General features: G+C 31.8%; 1 protein-coding gene across 4 annotated transcripts in view; it reads right to left on the bottom strand.

The window, feature by feature from the left end:
* Window positions 1-658: 658 nt before the first annotated feature.
* The window catches only part of LOC108557553, an 89799-nt gene continuing 73396 nt past the window's right edge, over window positions 659-17061 (bottom strand). For 3 of the 4 annotated variants that reach the window (XM_017914108.1, XM_017914111.1, XM_017914110.1), the window contains 4 exons: window positions 16695-16778; window positions 6808-6899; window positions 4383-4578; window positions 659-1016 (listed from right to left, as the gene is read on the bottom strand). In XM_017914108.1, the coding sequence (XP_017769597.1) occupies window positions 670-1016; window positions 4383-4578; window positions 6808-6899; window positions 16695-16778 (719 nt within the window). In that variant the 3' untranslated portion in view covers window positions 659-669. The remainder of the gene's footprint in view (window positions 1017-4382; window positions 4579-6807; window positions 6900-16694; window positions 16779-17061) is intronic. The other variant, XM_017914109.1, reaches the window with a different exon arrangement.

Below are 17061 nucleotides of genomic sequence, written 5' to 3'. Positions count from 1 at the left end.
TTATTTTTACGATGATTCTGCTCTACCTTTTGTAAAATTACCTTATTCATAGATCGGAAAACGATATGTCGACTTGTATGATTCTGCTCGTTTGCGTTTGAAATTAGTAAGAGTCGGATGTTAAAATGAACGAAAAAGATAAGTGAAAATCCTTAATTATTCTTCTCTTTTTTTTTTGTTGATGTATATACAAAACAATAGTGATAATAATACAGAAATAAATGTAAAAAAATATATATATAACGTATACGCGTAATTATAAAAAGTTTAGTTCAATATCACACATAATAATTAAATATAATATTAATAATATAACAATAAATATGACATGGAAACAAAATCACAATATTATAATATTTATATATATAGGTATAAAAAAAACTTGTACTTCATAGCTCCGCTCATTGTGGAAATTTTCTTCCAGCAAAAACGCATCCGGAAACACTAAAAGAGTATATATGTATATTATATAAATTCCTTACAATTCAGCTTGTATAAAAAAGATAATTATAATGATCTAACAGCTATAGAATAGTAATTATTCTATGCGTTTTTTTTTTGTGTTAGAAAATTTTGATGTTGCTGTTACCATACATTTGTAATCATTTATAATCAGAGTGGGTGGGAATGAAATATTCAAATGCATTATAAAAAAACAAATGCACGCGTTTATAGGACGTGGAGGTTCTCGCAGGATTTGGACTTGCTGTCCCTGGCCCAGACCTTCCCAAGGAGACTCTTGACTTTGAGACTGGCCGATGTGCGCGATCCTCGGTACTTCTTCGGCGAATTTTGTGCGCTGCCGGCGGTCGGTGTTGCCGAACCCGAGGAGGCCGTCTTTCTGTTCCTCTTCGAAGAGCTGCGCTTCCGGAACAGGTCGCGCGACCTCTCGGGATTCTCCAGCTTCAGTCGGATCTGCGTCAAGATACCGACGAGCAGCTCGTCCACGTTATGGTTGATGCCGACAGATGTCTCTATGTATTTGCAGTCGTAAGACGTTGCCATTGATTTTCCCTCTGCAACAATATTAAAGTCGTAAATCATGAGTTAAAAGTCGCCGTCATAGCAGAAAGACACGCATCCGCAAACTGTGCTATCCTACATATACGTCGTGCAACACAAATAATTTATCATACGAAAAGCATACAGACACACCCTTCATTAAGACTATAAATAATAAATAACTATTTTTTAGATAATCCTCAATAATGATTATGAAAATAAATAATCTAACATCAATATTTAAAGTGAAAACTAAAGTTTTAATTAAAGTTTATACAAATCAAATGTATATCATTCCAGATTTGAGTTGTTAGATAATGCTATATTTTAATAATTACTATTGGTACTATAAATATATCTTAAGATATGATTTTTTCTTTAATATTCAGTACATGCGTGTTTTGATGGTAATTTATAGTGGATGCGCAGGGTTATCAAACTTAGTTTTACATAATGGTCACCGCATAACGTCTACGTATTTGCATATTTATAAATACAACAGCTAGCGGTTAAGATAAGCACAACAAAATCTTGTCAGCGAAATATTTATATCAATAGTGCAAATCTTAATAATGGATGGTTTCAAGTTTTGTTAAATGTACGCGTTTTCATTGTGACGTGTAGGGAAATGTATCAAAGTTGGTCGCTGTTTGTGTTGATAGCTGTCAGTCAGATCGAAAATGAATAAAATCGTTTGGGTTTCGGTGGTAAATTCCAAGTAGTTTCAGGATGGGGTCTTGTCCAAAATCAAACTCGTGCGAGAGTAGCTGTGAGGGTAAGAAGAAGAAGCGCCGAAGGAAGAAGAAGAGTTGCGGAGGCTGCAAAGCCGGAAAGGTGACGCCCAACCCCTTCTTCAATTATCTGCGGGTATTGCGCCGAAAGCATTGCGATTGGTCAGCTGTGAAAGTGGCGGTACAGGGCGCAAGAAGATGGTGCTCCATGTCCAGCAGGGAGAAGGACAAGTACAGGCAGATGGCATGCAGCGCACCAAAGTACAAGAGCAAGAGCTGCAAGAAGTCCAGAAGCCGGAGCAAATGTAAGTCAAAGAGTCGAAGCGAGTCCAAGTGCGACGAAGGAGAGGCCAAAGTGATGGACATGATCAAACGGTTAAGAGAGATCAGTGGTGACTCTAGAAGCTGTGACAAAAAACGAAGGAAGAAGAGCTGTTCGAGGAGAAAGAGTAAGAAGAGCAGTTGTTCCCGCAAGAGGAAACGCAGTTGCAGCTCCGGTTGCGGCGGAGAGGAAGCTGAAGAGGAGGACGAGGACGAGGAAGAATCAAAGTGCGGAAAACGCAAGAAGAGGAAATCGTGTGGTAGGAGGAGCAGAAAGAAGAGCAAGTGCGGATCGAGAGGAAAGAGCAAAACTGAAAAGCGTTTGCTGAACATGATCAAGATGCTAAGGAAGATGCGAAAGAAGCGGAAGAGCTGTGCAAAGAAAGTGAAGAAAGCCCGAAGCTGTTCGAGTAAACCAAAGAAGTGCAAGAAAAGCAGGAGATCCAGTTGTTCGAAGAAGAAGAAAAGCAAGAAGTTTTCAGGGAAATCGAATCACAATAGCACCGAGGCCAAAATTATGGGTATGATCAAGCGGATTCGGCAAATCACCGGGAAAAGTAAATGTAAGAAAGGCTAAGCAGCCACGTGAAAATTGTAATTTTACTTGTGAATTATAGTCTTGAAAATCGTCAATAAAGGAATTTACATATTTTGTTATATTTCTTTAACAAATTAATATAATACTAGGAAAGATATTTTTTAAATATTTGGACATTTCTTCACAAAGACAGAAAAGTTAAACTAAATGTATTAAAACGAAGGCAGTTGGAAATTCACCTTTGAAATTCCACTTCGAAGATTTATGTAAATTATTATTTTAGTTAATTAATGTAAACCAATGTAATTTATTTTAAACAAACTAGTAGTGAAAACCGCCAATTAGTTAATTATAATTACTATTTCTTCACTAAGCGAGAAAAGTTAAACTAAATGAATTCAAACGAAGACTATTGAAAATTCACCTTTGAAATTCCACTTCCAAGATTTCTCTAATTTATGATATTTCAAAGGTTCATTAATTAATAAACTTCGCATAAAATATCAACAAATATTTGCTAGCAGTAAAAGAAAGTAACGAGACGTACTTTACTCTTAATAAGAAACTTTTACATTAAATCCCAAATTCAGCAAACACTCGTAAACTGCACGACTGTCCCATTTTGTATATACACTTTACTGCAAATACAGATGGATGATAATAAAAATACATTGTATGTAGAATAGCACTTAAACGCTACAGTGTATAATTTTATGGATGATCCCTTTTAAAAAAATCACTGCATCACTGTAGTTTTTAATTAGGATAAATTTCGATGCGCTAAAAACGAAGCTAGCATTGAAATAACAAAGGTCAGTGGAGTCATTTCCTTTTTTTTATATTTTTCTCACAGTCTTGCCGGAACAAGGATGTTCGCCTATTTAGTGATGCACCAATAACTTCGCACTTTGACGCGACTAAATGCGGATGTTCCATTATGTTGTACGAACTTTTTTTTTCTTTATAAAATTCACACGTTTCGATGGAATAAAATTGTGATCCTTTGATGCAGATTTTCATAAAACGACAATAAAATGAATAGCGTTCAATATTCGATTACCTCATGTTACAGCATATTATATTTAGCGTGTGCTCAAAGCGTACTTATGAGATTAGAGGAGTGATGTAATATGATTATGCATCAAAGTTGAATATTCGAAATTTCTCATGAAGAAGTTTCGATCTTAGTAAGGGATAATTGATGAAAAGTGGAATGATCCTAAACTAGCATAACGTAAATCATCTTGTTGCAACCGTATAGTTGTTTTCGTCTGAAACAGATAACTGCTTCGGTCAGGATCCTGCGAAATCCAATCGCAAACTTTCTAATACTTTATGAGTACATAAACTAATAAAAGTTTTCCGTAACCTACGTACATAATAAAACCATCTTAAAATTCAACAGTAATCTCATTTGGGTCTCAATTTTAAAAGAAACTTCCGTGATACCTCTTATCTATATTAATATTGGCAAATAGAAATAAACTATAAGTTTTTATTTTCACGTTGACAGTGACAGTGCGCGGTTGAACATTTGGCAGATTAAAAAGCGCATTTTATCCGAAAGCATGTGGAAATCCATGAATTATTTCCCAAGAAAAGTATTACTTTTCCCGGAACTAATGTAATTTAAGTTCGGTCACGGCTGCCAGGATCTAGAGGTGCATTTAAAGAAAATACGAAATGAATAAGAGAAGTAAAATAAAAACGTAAACTGAAGTTTAATTAAAGGTTTGATTGAAAGGTTCAATTAGTTTCCTTTTTATCGCTCTATTGAACGTTCAAGTTACCTTCAGTGGAGACGACCCTCGATCTCACCAGATCCGCCTTGTTGGCCACGAGGATGACTGCCTTTGTGCTGATGGTGTCCAAAGTCCATAGTGTCTGCAGGATGTTTTCAGCGCATTCCATGCTGGATCTATCTGCGCTGGAATAGACCACACAGAAAGCGTGCGGCTCGCTGTATTTTCTTATGCAAGACTCCGGCTGAAACAATAATTATATCTCATAAATTCCTCTTTTCTAACAAACAATTAGAAGCTTCGATGATTTCAGTTCAAAAACTTTTTAACACAAGAAAATCGCTTATTTTGCGTAACTTTTGCTTTGACCACTAAACGCTTGGAATTAGTTCAGATTCGTTTAGCAGACAAATGCACCAAAAAAAAAAGAAATAATTAGAAGCAATTTCATCAATCTAATGAACGTGTATAGTTAGTGCTTCTGATACGGCCAATTAAAGCTCTGAATTTAATTGTTTCCGGGTTGGTTGTGTAACGGTAAGCGGGTGGATCAAAAGGAAAGCGTGCGATTAAGTTGCATTACGCGGAGGCAATCGAAAGTGAAATCCCTATCCTTCTTTTTCTCTCTCTCTCTATTTTCTGAAAAGCAATTACTCGCCGGTTAGTTCGTACTATCCCGATACTTTGGCATCTTTACCACTCGTAATATCGTGAGGATTGATGGTCGAAGAACACGATTTTGCGTGCCGGTGGAAAACTTTTTGTTTGCACGCGGAATTTTCAGAATTTTGCATGTCGGAAGGCGAAATACAAACACCTCACTGACAATATATGAATGGCGTCTGTGGGGACGTCATTTACCTTTCCGTGAGCCATTTACGACATGCTTACCAGGTGTATTATAATTCCGACATTTGAATCACAAATTGCCGTTTATTTGATGATATCTTATGATCCGTTCCAAACAACCACGACACAGTTTTATTTTTCTTCTAAAAAAACCTTTCCATATTTAATACATTCTTGAAACATTATTTAACGTATTATAGTACAATTTTATGGAATGAATGATATTTTTTCTTTTGAAATTAAATAAAAATACACCAATTAGTGATAATTTTTGAGTTGATAAATTCTACAAATTCTTCCAAAAATGGAAACAATTTTAAATTGTATTTGATTTGGTTACATCAGTGGTAGTCAACCTTTTCATACCTACCGCCAACTTTGTTGGTAGTCAAATTTTCTAATTGCCCACAAGTTCCGCTGTAAACATGAGGATCAGGTTAACCCTTTCCAGCCCAGTGATTACAATTTGAATCATTCATTCAAAATTATTTTTTTGTTTTTTGACGGTTAAATCTGTTGGCAGCAACTAATGTGAACTGATGCTTGATATGCATAAAAGTCGTATTAGATAGCAGAAAACAATTGCATTTACAGGCGTGTTGTCGCATAACTTATACTGGTTTACATCATCAGTTTACTCGGAACTGAAACCATCAATATGATGGAAAGATATTTTGCTTGAAATAGCCCAAAGAGGAAGGTATATCTTACAAATGTAGAATGAGAGGATTGATTGGAATATGAAAATAACCATAGATCTAAATAAATTGTTGATATTTTTAGATAAACTTAAGTAAATGTATTTTTATCTTGAATAGAATTGGTGACTAAATTGATCATATAAGCCAATTTAATTGTATTATAATGATTTAAAACTTAGTAAAATATTCATTATTGATACTTTAAATTTGAAAGTAGTAAAAAAACTTCGAACGATGATTGAGGAATTAATTTTATATTTGTTAAAGCAATTGGAGTAAATTCGAGTTTTTGAGATGTTCATAACTATGACATGCAACCAGTCCATGAATTTCATTAAGATCCTATATCAATTATATTCTGCCAAGTATGTCCCCTATCCCATATGCGTTAATATAATTACATGCAGATCTGCATATGCTCCAAATGACCTAAACTATGTGCCTTTGCGAATATCCGAGTTAATCGATTAAATTAGTTTTTTTTTTATAAATTACAATTATTTTGAATTGAACATAATTTCTGCATTTCTCTTAATACGATTAATGAAATAATGTAGAATATAAATCGTAATTGGAATTATGTTTACAATATTGTTCGTTCAAATTAACAAATGCACATAATTTATGTGTACATTATTGTTTGTTGGTGATGTTCAAATTCACGAATACAAATGCGCATAAAATTATATCATTTTTATTTCGTCCCTTCATTTTTCATTGAATTATTTGATGCAATCGCATTGGAAAAAATCATGGAAAATTTTTTGCTGAACGAACGTGTCAGAGGGTGGATTTCCGCGATGAATAAAATAGAGCGCGTGCATGGGTGGATTAGATTATCGATTGAGAACAGGTATTTACAGTAATTTCCAAAGCTATGAATTTGGATTGTAATAGGAGAAAAATATTGTATAGATTCTTACCGATAACTCCGCCGTTGTGAAATCTATAAACACCAGTTCGGATTCCTCCCCAGCCAGCAGCACGGAAACAGACTTTTCTCCGCTCTCATCATCTGGAATGAAACAAAAAGAAAAGTCGAACGATTGAATAAACATATATATGCATATACTATAAAAATCTTTATTTCGGCATACAACATTTTTGTACTGGGGGAAACTTTTTTTCGTTTGTTTTTTTTTTTCTACAAACGATGCGGAAAATTTTCTGCAGCGAGAGGAAACCGTTTATTAATCATGCGTTAAAGCTACGACTGAGAACTTTAGAGAAGAGGGAAAGTCGATGGTATTGTTGCGAGGAATCGTTTGGAAAATTGAGATTTTCCATTGGTTTAATAAAAGTGTTAAATATTAGTGTTAGATGTTAATTAATGTTTTATACTACTCCCTTGTTTATTTATTACAATTAACAATATTTTTAGAACATAATACATCAATATCTCATATAGTGCGGTCCAAATGAATTATAGTCCTGTTAAAATATTTCAAATTTTAATAAATTCTCAAGAGTTTGTTTCTTTGACTTGACATACAAGTCTCTCTTTATTCAGTTTATTTGAGTGTTCCGGTAACGAATTAATCTTATATAATGTTACAAACATATTTCTTTTTTATTTCAACAAAATATGTGAATTGGTTAAATAATAATCAGATAAAATATATAAATAAATTAATTATTTGCAAATATTTTTATACTTGTAATAACATATTTGTGTGATTGAGACTGTAATTATGAAATCAAGGTTGTCGTATATTAAGGAAATAAGACAATTTATAAGTATGGTTGGTCATTAAGTCGATAAATCAAATAAAAATATGGTGAGTGACATCAGTGTAATCCGCACGCGAAAATTCGATTAGTTGGAATTCGTGATCAGAATTGCAATGAAATAGGTTCATGTAATATTAGGAAATTAGAGTATATTTTGTGTTTTTATGTTGTAATCTCTCTGAAAACTCAACATTAATATTATTTGAGTTACGTATTTTTATAATACCGGTTTTATATCTACGTAATTTTACAAAAGCGTGCAGTAACAAAAGCGCGCATTAAAACAAGCATGTGAAATGCACGAGAATTTGTATGTATTTCTAAAATACACCCAAAATTCCCCGAACCTACACAACTAGATCAGTGTTTCCCAACGAGGGACCCACAGGGAGCAATGTGATTGTTACGGAAGGAAATTAGAAAATTTACACCTCTAGGGGACATAAGAATTTTAGAAAGGTTTTCGTGATTGGGAACCACTACACTAGAGTGAATGTTGTGCGTATATTTGTTGCTTTTGTCCTGGGGGTCACCATTATTTTTATTATATTTATATCATGATTAGAGCAAATTTTTCATATTTGTATTTCTCGGGAACTATTTTTACAAATTTTATATTTGGTTCATTTAAAAATTTGTCCATTTGAACACTGGTAGTTTGTGAATTGGACTATATCACCCAAGGTATAATACTATCTATGATTGGCGGAAATGCGTATGGAAATTCAACGTCTGCTATTGATGACTTATCGATAATACAGAATGTCAAATGTTGACCAATTGACATCAAAGATAAATCAACGACAGGTGCTTGAATCCGGTAATAATTACAGTATTCCGACGAATGAAAAAGTGAGCTCAAAAGTATGAATATTATTGGAATATGCAGTATGGACGAATGGTTTTTATTTGCAAAGTTTGATTACACGTTTCGTGAGAATCAGTTTGGTATTAGATTTTGCGCATATTTCTATTGAGAATTTCCTAGCTGACCGGCGGAGCGTATTGATGCGGTTATATTGTTTTTCCCCCTATTTCGGCGACATCGCATCCCCCTTTTCGGATAGGGAAGCTTTATCTCTTTCAGTCCCGTTCGGTTCGGTCGCGTGCGTCCTACCGAAACCGAAGTTTTCCTCTGAAACCGCGACCGCTTCGATCCAATATAAGCCAACTAAATTAAAATTAACGTCAGACTTAATCGAATCGCTGATTGCACAAACTTCAACTGATATTCGCAGTATAATAAAAAATAAATTATAACAATCTGTATTTCTATAATTACTATAAAAAAAAATACTTTTGATATACACATTTACTATAAAATTACGAATCTAAATTTAATTATTAATTTTAAACTATTTTAATAGCACTATAAAAATGAAAATATTCGGCGCATGCGGTACGAAATGAGTAAAAATATTGATCTACCTGATGTTATTAAAAATGTATATATTTTTTTTTTATTATGATCCATTTTGTGCGAGCCATTATATCACTCCAACGCTTCCACTAATAACGCATCGAATTTAACTTCAATAAATAAACATTTTGCTTTTATAGCTACATTTCGTTTACTTATTTTATGTTACAAAAACAAATTCAATTTGACGTCAATATCACATACAAAATATATGATTTTATGTAATTTGGATAATTATCAAAGCTCATTTATAGTTTATTTAATTTATGTAACAAAAACAAATGTAATTTTACATCAGAATCATACAGAAATTATATGATTTGGAGTATTATTATAGCTACATTTCATTTACTTAATTTATTTTATGTCAGGCTTTTGAAGATTTTTTTTCAGGATGTACCCAAATGAAACAAGTGATGTCTTTATTATATCATAAAGTGCACCAGGTCTGATGGGAATAATCAGGTTTGAATAATGAATTATTCATTGATCCTGACTTTGTACCTTAAGATTACCCTTTATTTTGAAGTTTGAAAAACTCTTGTAAATTGTAAAAATTTCACTATTTTTTTGCTGATAAGGACCAGAAGTTCTATGAGCATGGAATCAAGAAAAATGACAAAAGATCATCGAACAAAATAGAAAATATATAATTGACTAAAGTTCATTATTTGTCGATTTATTTCACTGAAATTACTTTCCTTTAGTACCCAATATATTGTATAATAATTTCGTATTTATAGTGCTTAAGATATTCAGTTTAATACAGCTTAATCTGAAGATGTTAAATTGACACGAACATTGAATTGAATAACTATGTTCACATAAGTCAAGAAAATTATTTAATTTGAGGAAAATGTATTTAAACAAAATATGTTTGGAGATCTTTCATTCTTTCAAGTTTGAAAAATTCTCTATACAGATTTAACTTTAGTTTAAAATATGTTAACTAGTCTTTGCCATAAAAAGTATGTTATTTCAGTTTCTCAATTCTATTAAATTAACCATTATTTGTGTTGTTGTAAAGGTCAAACTCTATGTACTAAGCTATATCAATATTCATATTTCAATGTTTGTGTTATGTCTATGCCCAGTACGCACGGTTAAATAAACGATGAGAGCAAATCCGGTGGATGCGCCGGGTAAACGACCAGATCGATGCTTTGGCTGTCGTTTTATTTTATAATTAATACAGTTTAAGTCGCAACCACAACCATAAATCAGACGTCGTTTTCCATGAATAAATTGATGATTATGTAAAAGCGTTTCACGAGTTATTTTATTTTGGAGATCGTGGTGTCCAGACGCGTATGAAACCCAGCAGAATAGTTAATGTGAAAATGCAGAATCAGAAAAAAATAAGGATGTTTCTATTGCAAAAATGAATGAAAATACGCAGCGTCTTTAATAATAAATATGTGGGTCTTCCCAGCAGAATAGTTAATTCCCAAAGATCAGCCCCACGACCCGAGAATACGCTGTATTATTTGCATTCAAGTAAAATCTTTCGTCTCAAAGATATATATCAAATTTCGTATCAAAGAAATATATTCAAATATACATTAGTTGTTGAATCAATATTTTTTTTAATTGTTCCAAAACAAGTGTCCGATTAATGTTTTATTGGAATAATGAAATTAAATGTGTCAGTTATTTAAATTAAGCATGGAAAAAGTGACTCTAATAGACGCCTGAATGAAAAAAATTCTTGTAGTGAACGGTAACATTTTGTAACAATTGTTACTTTGTCGTCATTGCAAAAACTACCCAAAAAGTTTATATTCGAACAATTACAGAGAAATTAGTTCTAGCGATAAAATAAAAATGGTCTAAAAATGGTAGTAGAACCATGTCAATCAAAATCTCGATTTGAGTTTCTTTAACGCCATTCAATCATTACCACACCAAGAGTCCTCGTCCAGATATGATATAACCGCAGAAAGAACTAGTCAATGTTTTCATTATTTTGCTTAAGTGTATGGATTTGACCATGTTTCATAAAGAGGGCAACGATTACAAGCTTCCTCACATGAGCAAGAACAAACTGCAGCGTTTGTAGGGAACATTGTTAGGAATTTGACAGTTTCTTGTTACTAATTTTTTAAATGTTACACATTAATATTCGTTCAAAAAAAATCCTCTTAGTTGGTATTCACTGAATGTTCTTTCAAGTTTATTAAATTGAATAATTGTGTAACGAAACGTTGAGAGAATCCGCGATAAATTAGGTATGAAATCGCACGTCGTGTGACAACAGAGTGTGCAAAATTTAAAGGGGTCGGTTAGGCATCGCATCGATTTCGATTGTCTGCAAAGGGCGAGGAACTTTTCAGGGGGGGACGGCGGCAGGTGACTACCGTCCGTCCCCTCCCACAAACATCAACCGCACACTGAAATTTACGTGTTAAAAAGGGAATTTAATTATCGACCACACACGAACGTCCATACGCCCGAACCTCAACCCTCCAAGATATATTTAACCCTTTGAAACGTAACGCTCGTCAGATGAATTAATTGAATAAATAAAAAGTTTACCTGTAAACTAGTCAAAAAAAAAATGTATCCTAAGTTTGTTCTTCTGTACGAATTATTTCGTATACGTAACAATGTTATTTTTGGAGAATAGTTTCCGAATTTTGATCACTGGTCAGTGTCCAAAAGTAACAAAGTATTTAATTACATACTTGTAATTTACATTTTAATAACTACAACCTGTTAAATTGTAATAAAAAAACATAAATCAATTGAAACAAGTTCGTAAAAAATCATAGCAAGCTAAAGTGACAAAAATTATATTGTTTGTTTTCTTTCTCTCAAGCATAACTTGATTTTTTTTTAAATTTTATATAAAGAAACTAAGGAAAAAAAGTATGTAATGTACAAATTATACTTAATAAAATTAATTGATCTTGGAGAACTCAGTTCCTCATTATTTATTTCTACTTTTTTTTAGTATTAGTAAATGTATGTTCAAGGTGAAAATGCAGAATCAGAAAAAAAATAAGAATGTTTCTATTGCAAAAATGAATGAAAGTACGCAGCGTCTTTAATAATAAATATGTGGGTCTTCCTTCTAAAGAAACCCAACTGAGTTTAATATTGCTGGAAGTAAGAAATAAAAGTATTCCGTCTTTATTAAAAACCCTTTTCTGGGTAAATCATAATGATTTTCCTTCAGAATATGACTTGCACACGAATAATTTAATCTTATACAGAAGGTATGGATTATATATAAGAATACAAAATATGTTAGAAAAAATAGATTATTTTGTGTTTAAAAAATTACAATTCGATTTACTACAAAATAAGTGTCCGATTTAGGAACTTTATTAGTTCCAAAAAAAGTATCCAATTTCATAAAAATATATACAAAGGCATATTATAACTTGTATTTTCACAACTGAACTTATGATTTATTTGGTGAAAGAAGAAAATAAATTAATTTAATTCTTAATAATTCATATGCATTTCAAATTTCATTATGGAAAAAGCAAACTACTTTTGGATTACCACAAATACGTGGGGTTTAACAAAAGTTCGCTTAGTTGGTGTTAATACATTTGTTTCTCAATTTTTTAAAGTCTAACGATATTTCATGTTAAATTTCAAAAAGAATGGATAGGAGAAAATACAAGATTAATGAAATTCCACCACCAACACTGTAAAAAAAAATGTGCCTATGCAAACTTTCCAGGAATGCCAAAATGCATATGGAGTGAAATTTTGTCAAAATTTGATTATTATCTTTTCTCATTATTTTAAATTAAATCATTAAAACTAATTATATAAGTATACTTTGTAAAAAAAAACATTTATTTGATAATAATGGAAACAATACTAATTTTGATAACTGTCAAAAGAAATTAACTTTTCATACTTTTTTATTCAGTAAATAAAGTTAAATTGTTAATAATATCGTCATTAATAACTGAAATGTCAACTACTCCAAAATAATATTTAATTTAAAGCTTGTCATTTTGTATTGCTTTCAATCCATAAATTTAATGCATACTAAGTACGTTGAACGTTCAGTTTAGATTGATATATTTTTAAGGGTAAAAATATACCGACCTCGATATAATAATCGCAATAAAAAAAAAGTTCCTTAAACTCTGTTAATAAAATATATATCGCCGCGTGTCATCATTACTTATAAAATTTATTTTTAACATAAATTATTTATTACATTCAAGAAAATCCTTTATGTTTATATTTGATAGAATTTGTTGTAAATCACCATACAAAGTCCATACAAAAACTTGATATTTACAAGTCGAAGCAATCAATAATAATAATAATAAAAAAAGAGTACAATGTCTCACAAAAAGTTTGTGCCAAGCAGGAAGACACCGCAAACTCTTAAAGTTTTACGAAACCATTTGGGGATTCAATAGTTTTCCTCAACAACTCATAATGTGAGTTTGTAAATCGATTTGCGCTTCTCGAAGAGTGCAATAATTATTTCACATCACTGAAAAACCCATAAACCGCACTTTTTTCTCAGATTTCGTTTCGACAATGAACAATCCAATTACGTGACATTCTGCAGAATATCGATCCAGCTAGAGTCGATTGAAATGTCAAACGTACGCGGATCTCTGCGGCGGTGATTACGATTATGTAATCGTTTTCCGAGTGAAAACTGAATAATTTATGAATGCGAAAGATTATGCGTGAGCGAAATGCGAAAATAATTTCTTATACTCATGCATAATTTAAGGGGTTTTTGAAAACTTTTACAACTGTTTTTTATTTCGGTTTTCGTTAACTGCGGCGTACGATATTATGATACTTCAGTTTGTTTAGAGTTCTGTATATAAGTTGGAGAATTATTTATGGACTGTGAATCACAAAATTTTAAAAAAAGAACATGAAGACTTGGATAATATGTACTTTCATATTGTTGTTAAAATCTAACCCGTAAGTACTACGGATGGGTCAGAGTGACCCACCTGAAATTGGTTTTTAATTCACATTGTAATTTAATTGCAGGGATTGATCAGGGTGTCTTATTTTATTGTTGAGTGTATTTCGGGTCAAAATGACCCGTCTATAGAAAATTCGTTCTTGAAATATCGTCAATATTTTGATTTCAAAGTGGTATAACTTTCTGATATTACAAGTCATACATTTCTATAAGAAGAAAATGTGGATAAACTCGATGAAAATTGTACATTAATTTAGTAATCGGGTCATTTTGACCCATAGGTTCTACTTGTGTTATATTTATTTATCCGTAGTATTTAATTTTTTTAATTTAATAGCCTTAGTTCAATGAAATATTTTCTGGTTAGTAATAAATTATCATCGCTAGAAAACGGCTTAAAGCTTATAGATGATTACTGTAATGTCTGTAATGTGTACAAAAATGTGTGGTATATAATGAGATAAAAGCTTAATTTTCTGCATTGTCCCTTTACGTGATGGTCGCAACAATACAAAATTATTAAGATAATTTAACACATGTTGAAGCAGAAAAGAAACGTCGCGGAACAATTTAACAAACGAGTGCGAAATAGATCACATAATCAAAATAAACTACTCAAGAGCCAAGTTTTTTTTTCCAGGTGAAATCATGTTTTTGTCGATGCATTATGCAATTATAAATAAAATTCAATTTCAAATTTCATGGAATATGCAATTATTTAGATCTCGAAATCAATTCGAATTGAATTGGAAGCAATTGAACGACGCAGAGTGCCGATGAAAAGATACATATTACGATGCCTTCGGGGGAAAATATACAATTACGATGCGAAAAAAAAAATCGATCAGCCTCGCCTCTTCTTTAATGATACCAAACGTAAATCAATTACATGCATATCATTGCAGTTTCCTGTTTTGTTGTTGTTTAATTTTGAACACCGCCCTTCGCTAATTCCATCTCACATTAGCTTCGCTTCGCTTTTGTTTATATTCGTATATCGCCTTGGTTACATAACGTAATAGATTAGCAGTGGAAACGTAAACAAATCGTATTAGCTTTGGAATTGCGTAATACGTGTAAGTGCATAGCGTTAAGTTAGATTATAAAAATAACATTATTATTCAGCGCTTTCTTCGGTTCACTCGCTTATGGATTATGTAATAAGAATCAGCGTGTATTCATGTGAACTTACTCAATCACATGCAAATATAATTTCCGACGCCTTTACATAAATCCGAACCTAATCGCAGTTTGTGCCAAAAGGAGTTTAAATACGCAACTTTCAATATGGATTTTCAGTCTCGAGCTTTCAAATCTTAACTTGTATTCACTTCACTTCTATGAATCTTTATTGCATTCATAGTTTCACCCTTTGTCGTCTGACGGTACTTATAAGTACCGGCACATTTATGTCACTATTTAAATTATATAAAGACGTGAAAAAGACCTAAATACTTGTTGGTACTTTAATGTAATCTTTATATCGAATATAAAAATGATTTGTTTTGCAACTTACATTCAAGTAATGCTTGTCACTTCTGTATAGATTATTTTTTTATTTTTTAATCTAATCACTTATTATATAATTGAAGTTTAAAATTGCATGACTTTACCAAAAAGTATCAAAAAAAAAAAATTCATTAGAAATATTGCTGAAATTTAATAAAAATGTATAGGAAACTTAATCTTAATGTGTTTTCAAAGAATTTTTGTATTTGCTATGTTCAAGTAACAAAGGCTTAACTATATCAGTTTCTTTTTTTTAATTATCCAAGAGAATATGTATTATCATTAGTTCAAATTAATAGGAACAATAAGATATGATGCTAATATAAGCAAGGTAGATGACATCTGAATAGGCGAAGCATTAATCTCAAGAACAATAGGAAGAGCATCAACAGACGGAACTAGGCTTAATCCAAGTTGTTATGAAACTTACAGTAGATTTGTAGTCTTGATATAATACTATTTTGTAATTGGTCTATTGTAAGCCTTTTGTATTACGTATGCAATAAATGTCACTACTACTTTTAGGTGCATATTTTATCTTTAAAAAGTCATTAAAATAAAATTAAATAAAATATTAATTGATAGTTTCAACTAAGCTTCGTTTTCATATTATAAAATACTTGTGATAATTTGGAAAAACAGATTGTTTGAAAATAACTAACATTTTACAGAATATATGCTTGGAATTGTTAAGAAAGTTTTAATGCAATGTAAATAAATAATTTTAAAAATTGCTGAAAAAAGTTGAAACTCGTTGTATTAGCGAATAATGTAAAAAGTTTCGCGTAGAATTCAATTTTTAACAGTGTAAATATTAATGTAATAATGATATAATATGCTTATTCATAAATATTTGCTAAAGTTTTTAAAGTAATTAAATGGAAGATTGTTGAAAACGCAATATTGCAGGTAAATATTTGCGAGAAATGCGAAAGGAATTCCAATCTGAAACAAATTTTGCAACATTTTCCAATTATGTTGAAGGCGGAATAGAAGAGACGCTCGATATAGAACGCTTTCCGCGGATGTCGATCGAAGCTAATGTAGCTTGCACACTGAAAACTGTGCACTTAATGTAATATTACTATTGTCAAATAGGGGGTGTTTGGGTGGTTTTCAAATCAAAGGTAATTTAGAGACCCATGCGTATATGTGAGAAGAAAAAGGGTATTTAGACTACTGAAGAGAGAGATAATTTTTTTTGTTGGGGTATGTTTTCATACCTCCCTCATAGGCGATCGGTAATAGATGATGCATATTATGTATCGGACTCGATCCGGGAACGCCTTGCGATGGACTGTGCATTTCTATAACGGTAATCAATTAACAATAAAATATTTCAACATGATTTCATCAGAATCTATCAACTAGCGTGCAAAGTTTACTATGTATCAAAACTATCGAATAAAACAATAGAGACACAAAGGTTAATACGGTTTTCGGTACTACTTCTATAAATACTCTAAGTACTCAAATGAACGTAACTATACAATAAAGGTTAACGATTCATGATTAAGAAGTAAATTATGACGAGGGTTTCTTTAACATTTTCCTACTGGAAGAATCGATTCGAAAATCCCATTTTTTTTT

The sequence above is a fragment of the Nicrophorus vespilloides genome, unplaced genomic scaffold (assembly GCF_001412225.1).
Source record: "Nicrophorus vespilloides isolate i.1.1-1 unplaced genomic scaffold, Nicve_v1.0, whole genome shotgun sequence".
NCBI lineage: Eukaryota > Metazoa > Arthropoda > Insecta > Coleoptera > Silphidae > Nicrophorus > Nicrophorus vespilloides.
Note: the sequence above shows the minus strand (reverse complement) of the source record. Positions and strands in the feature narration are given on the sequence as shown.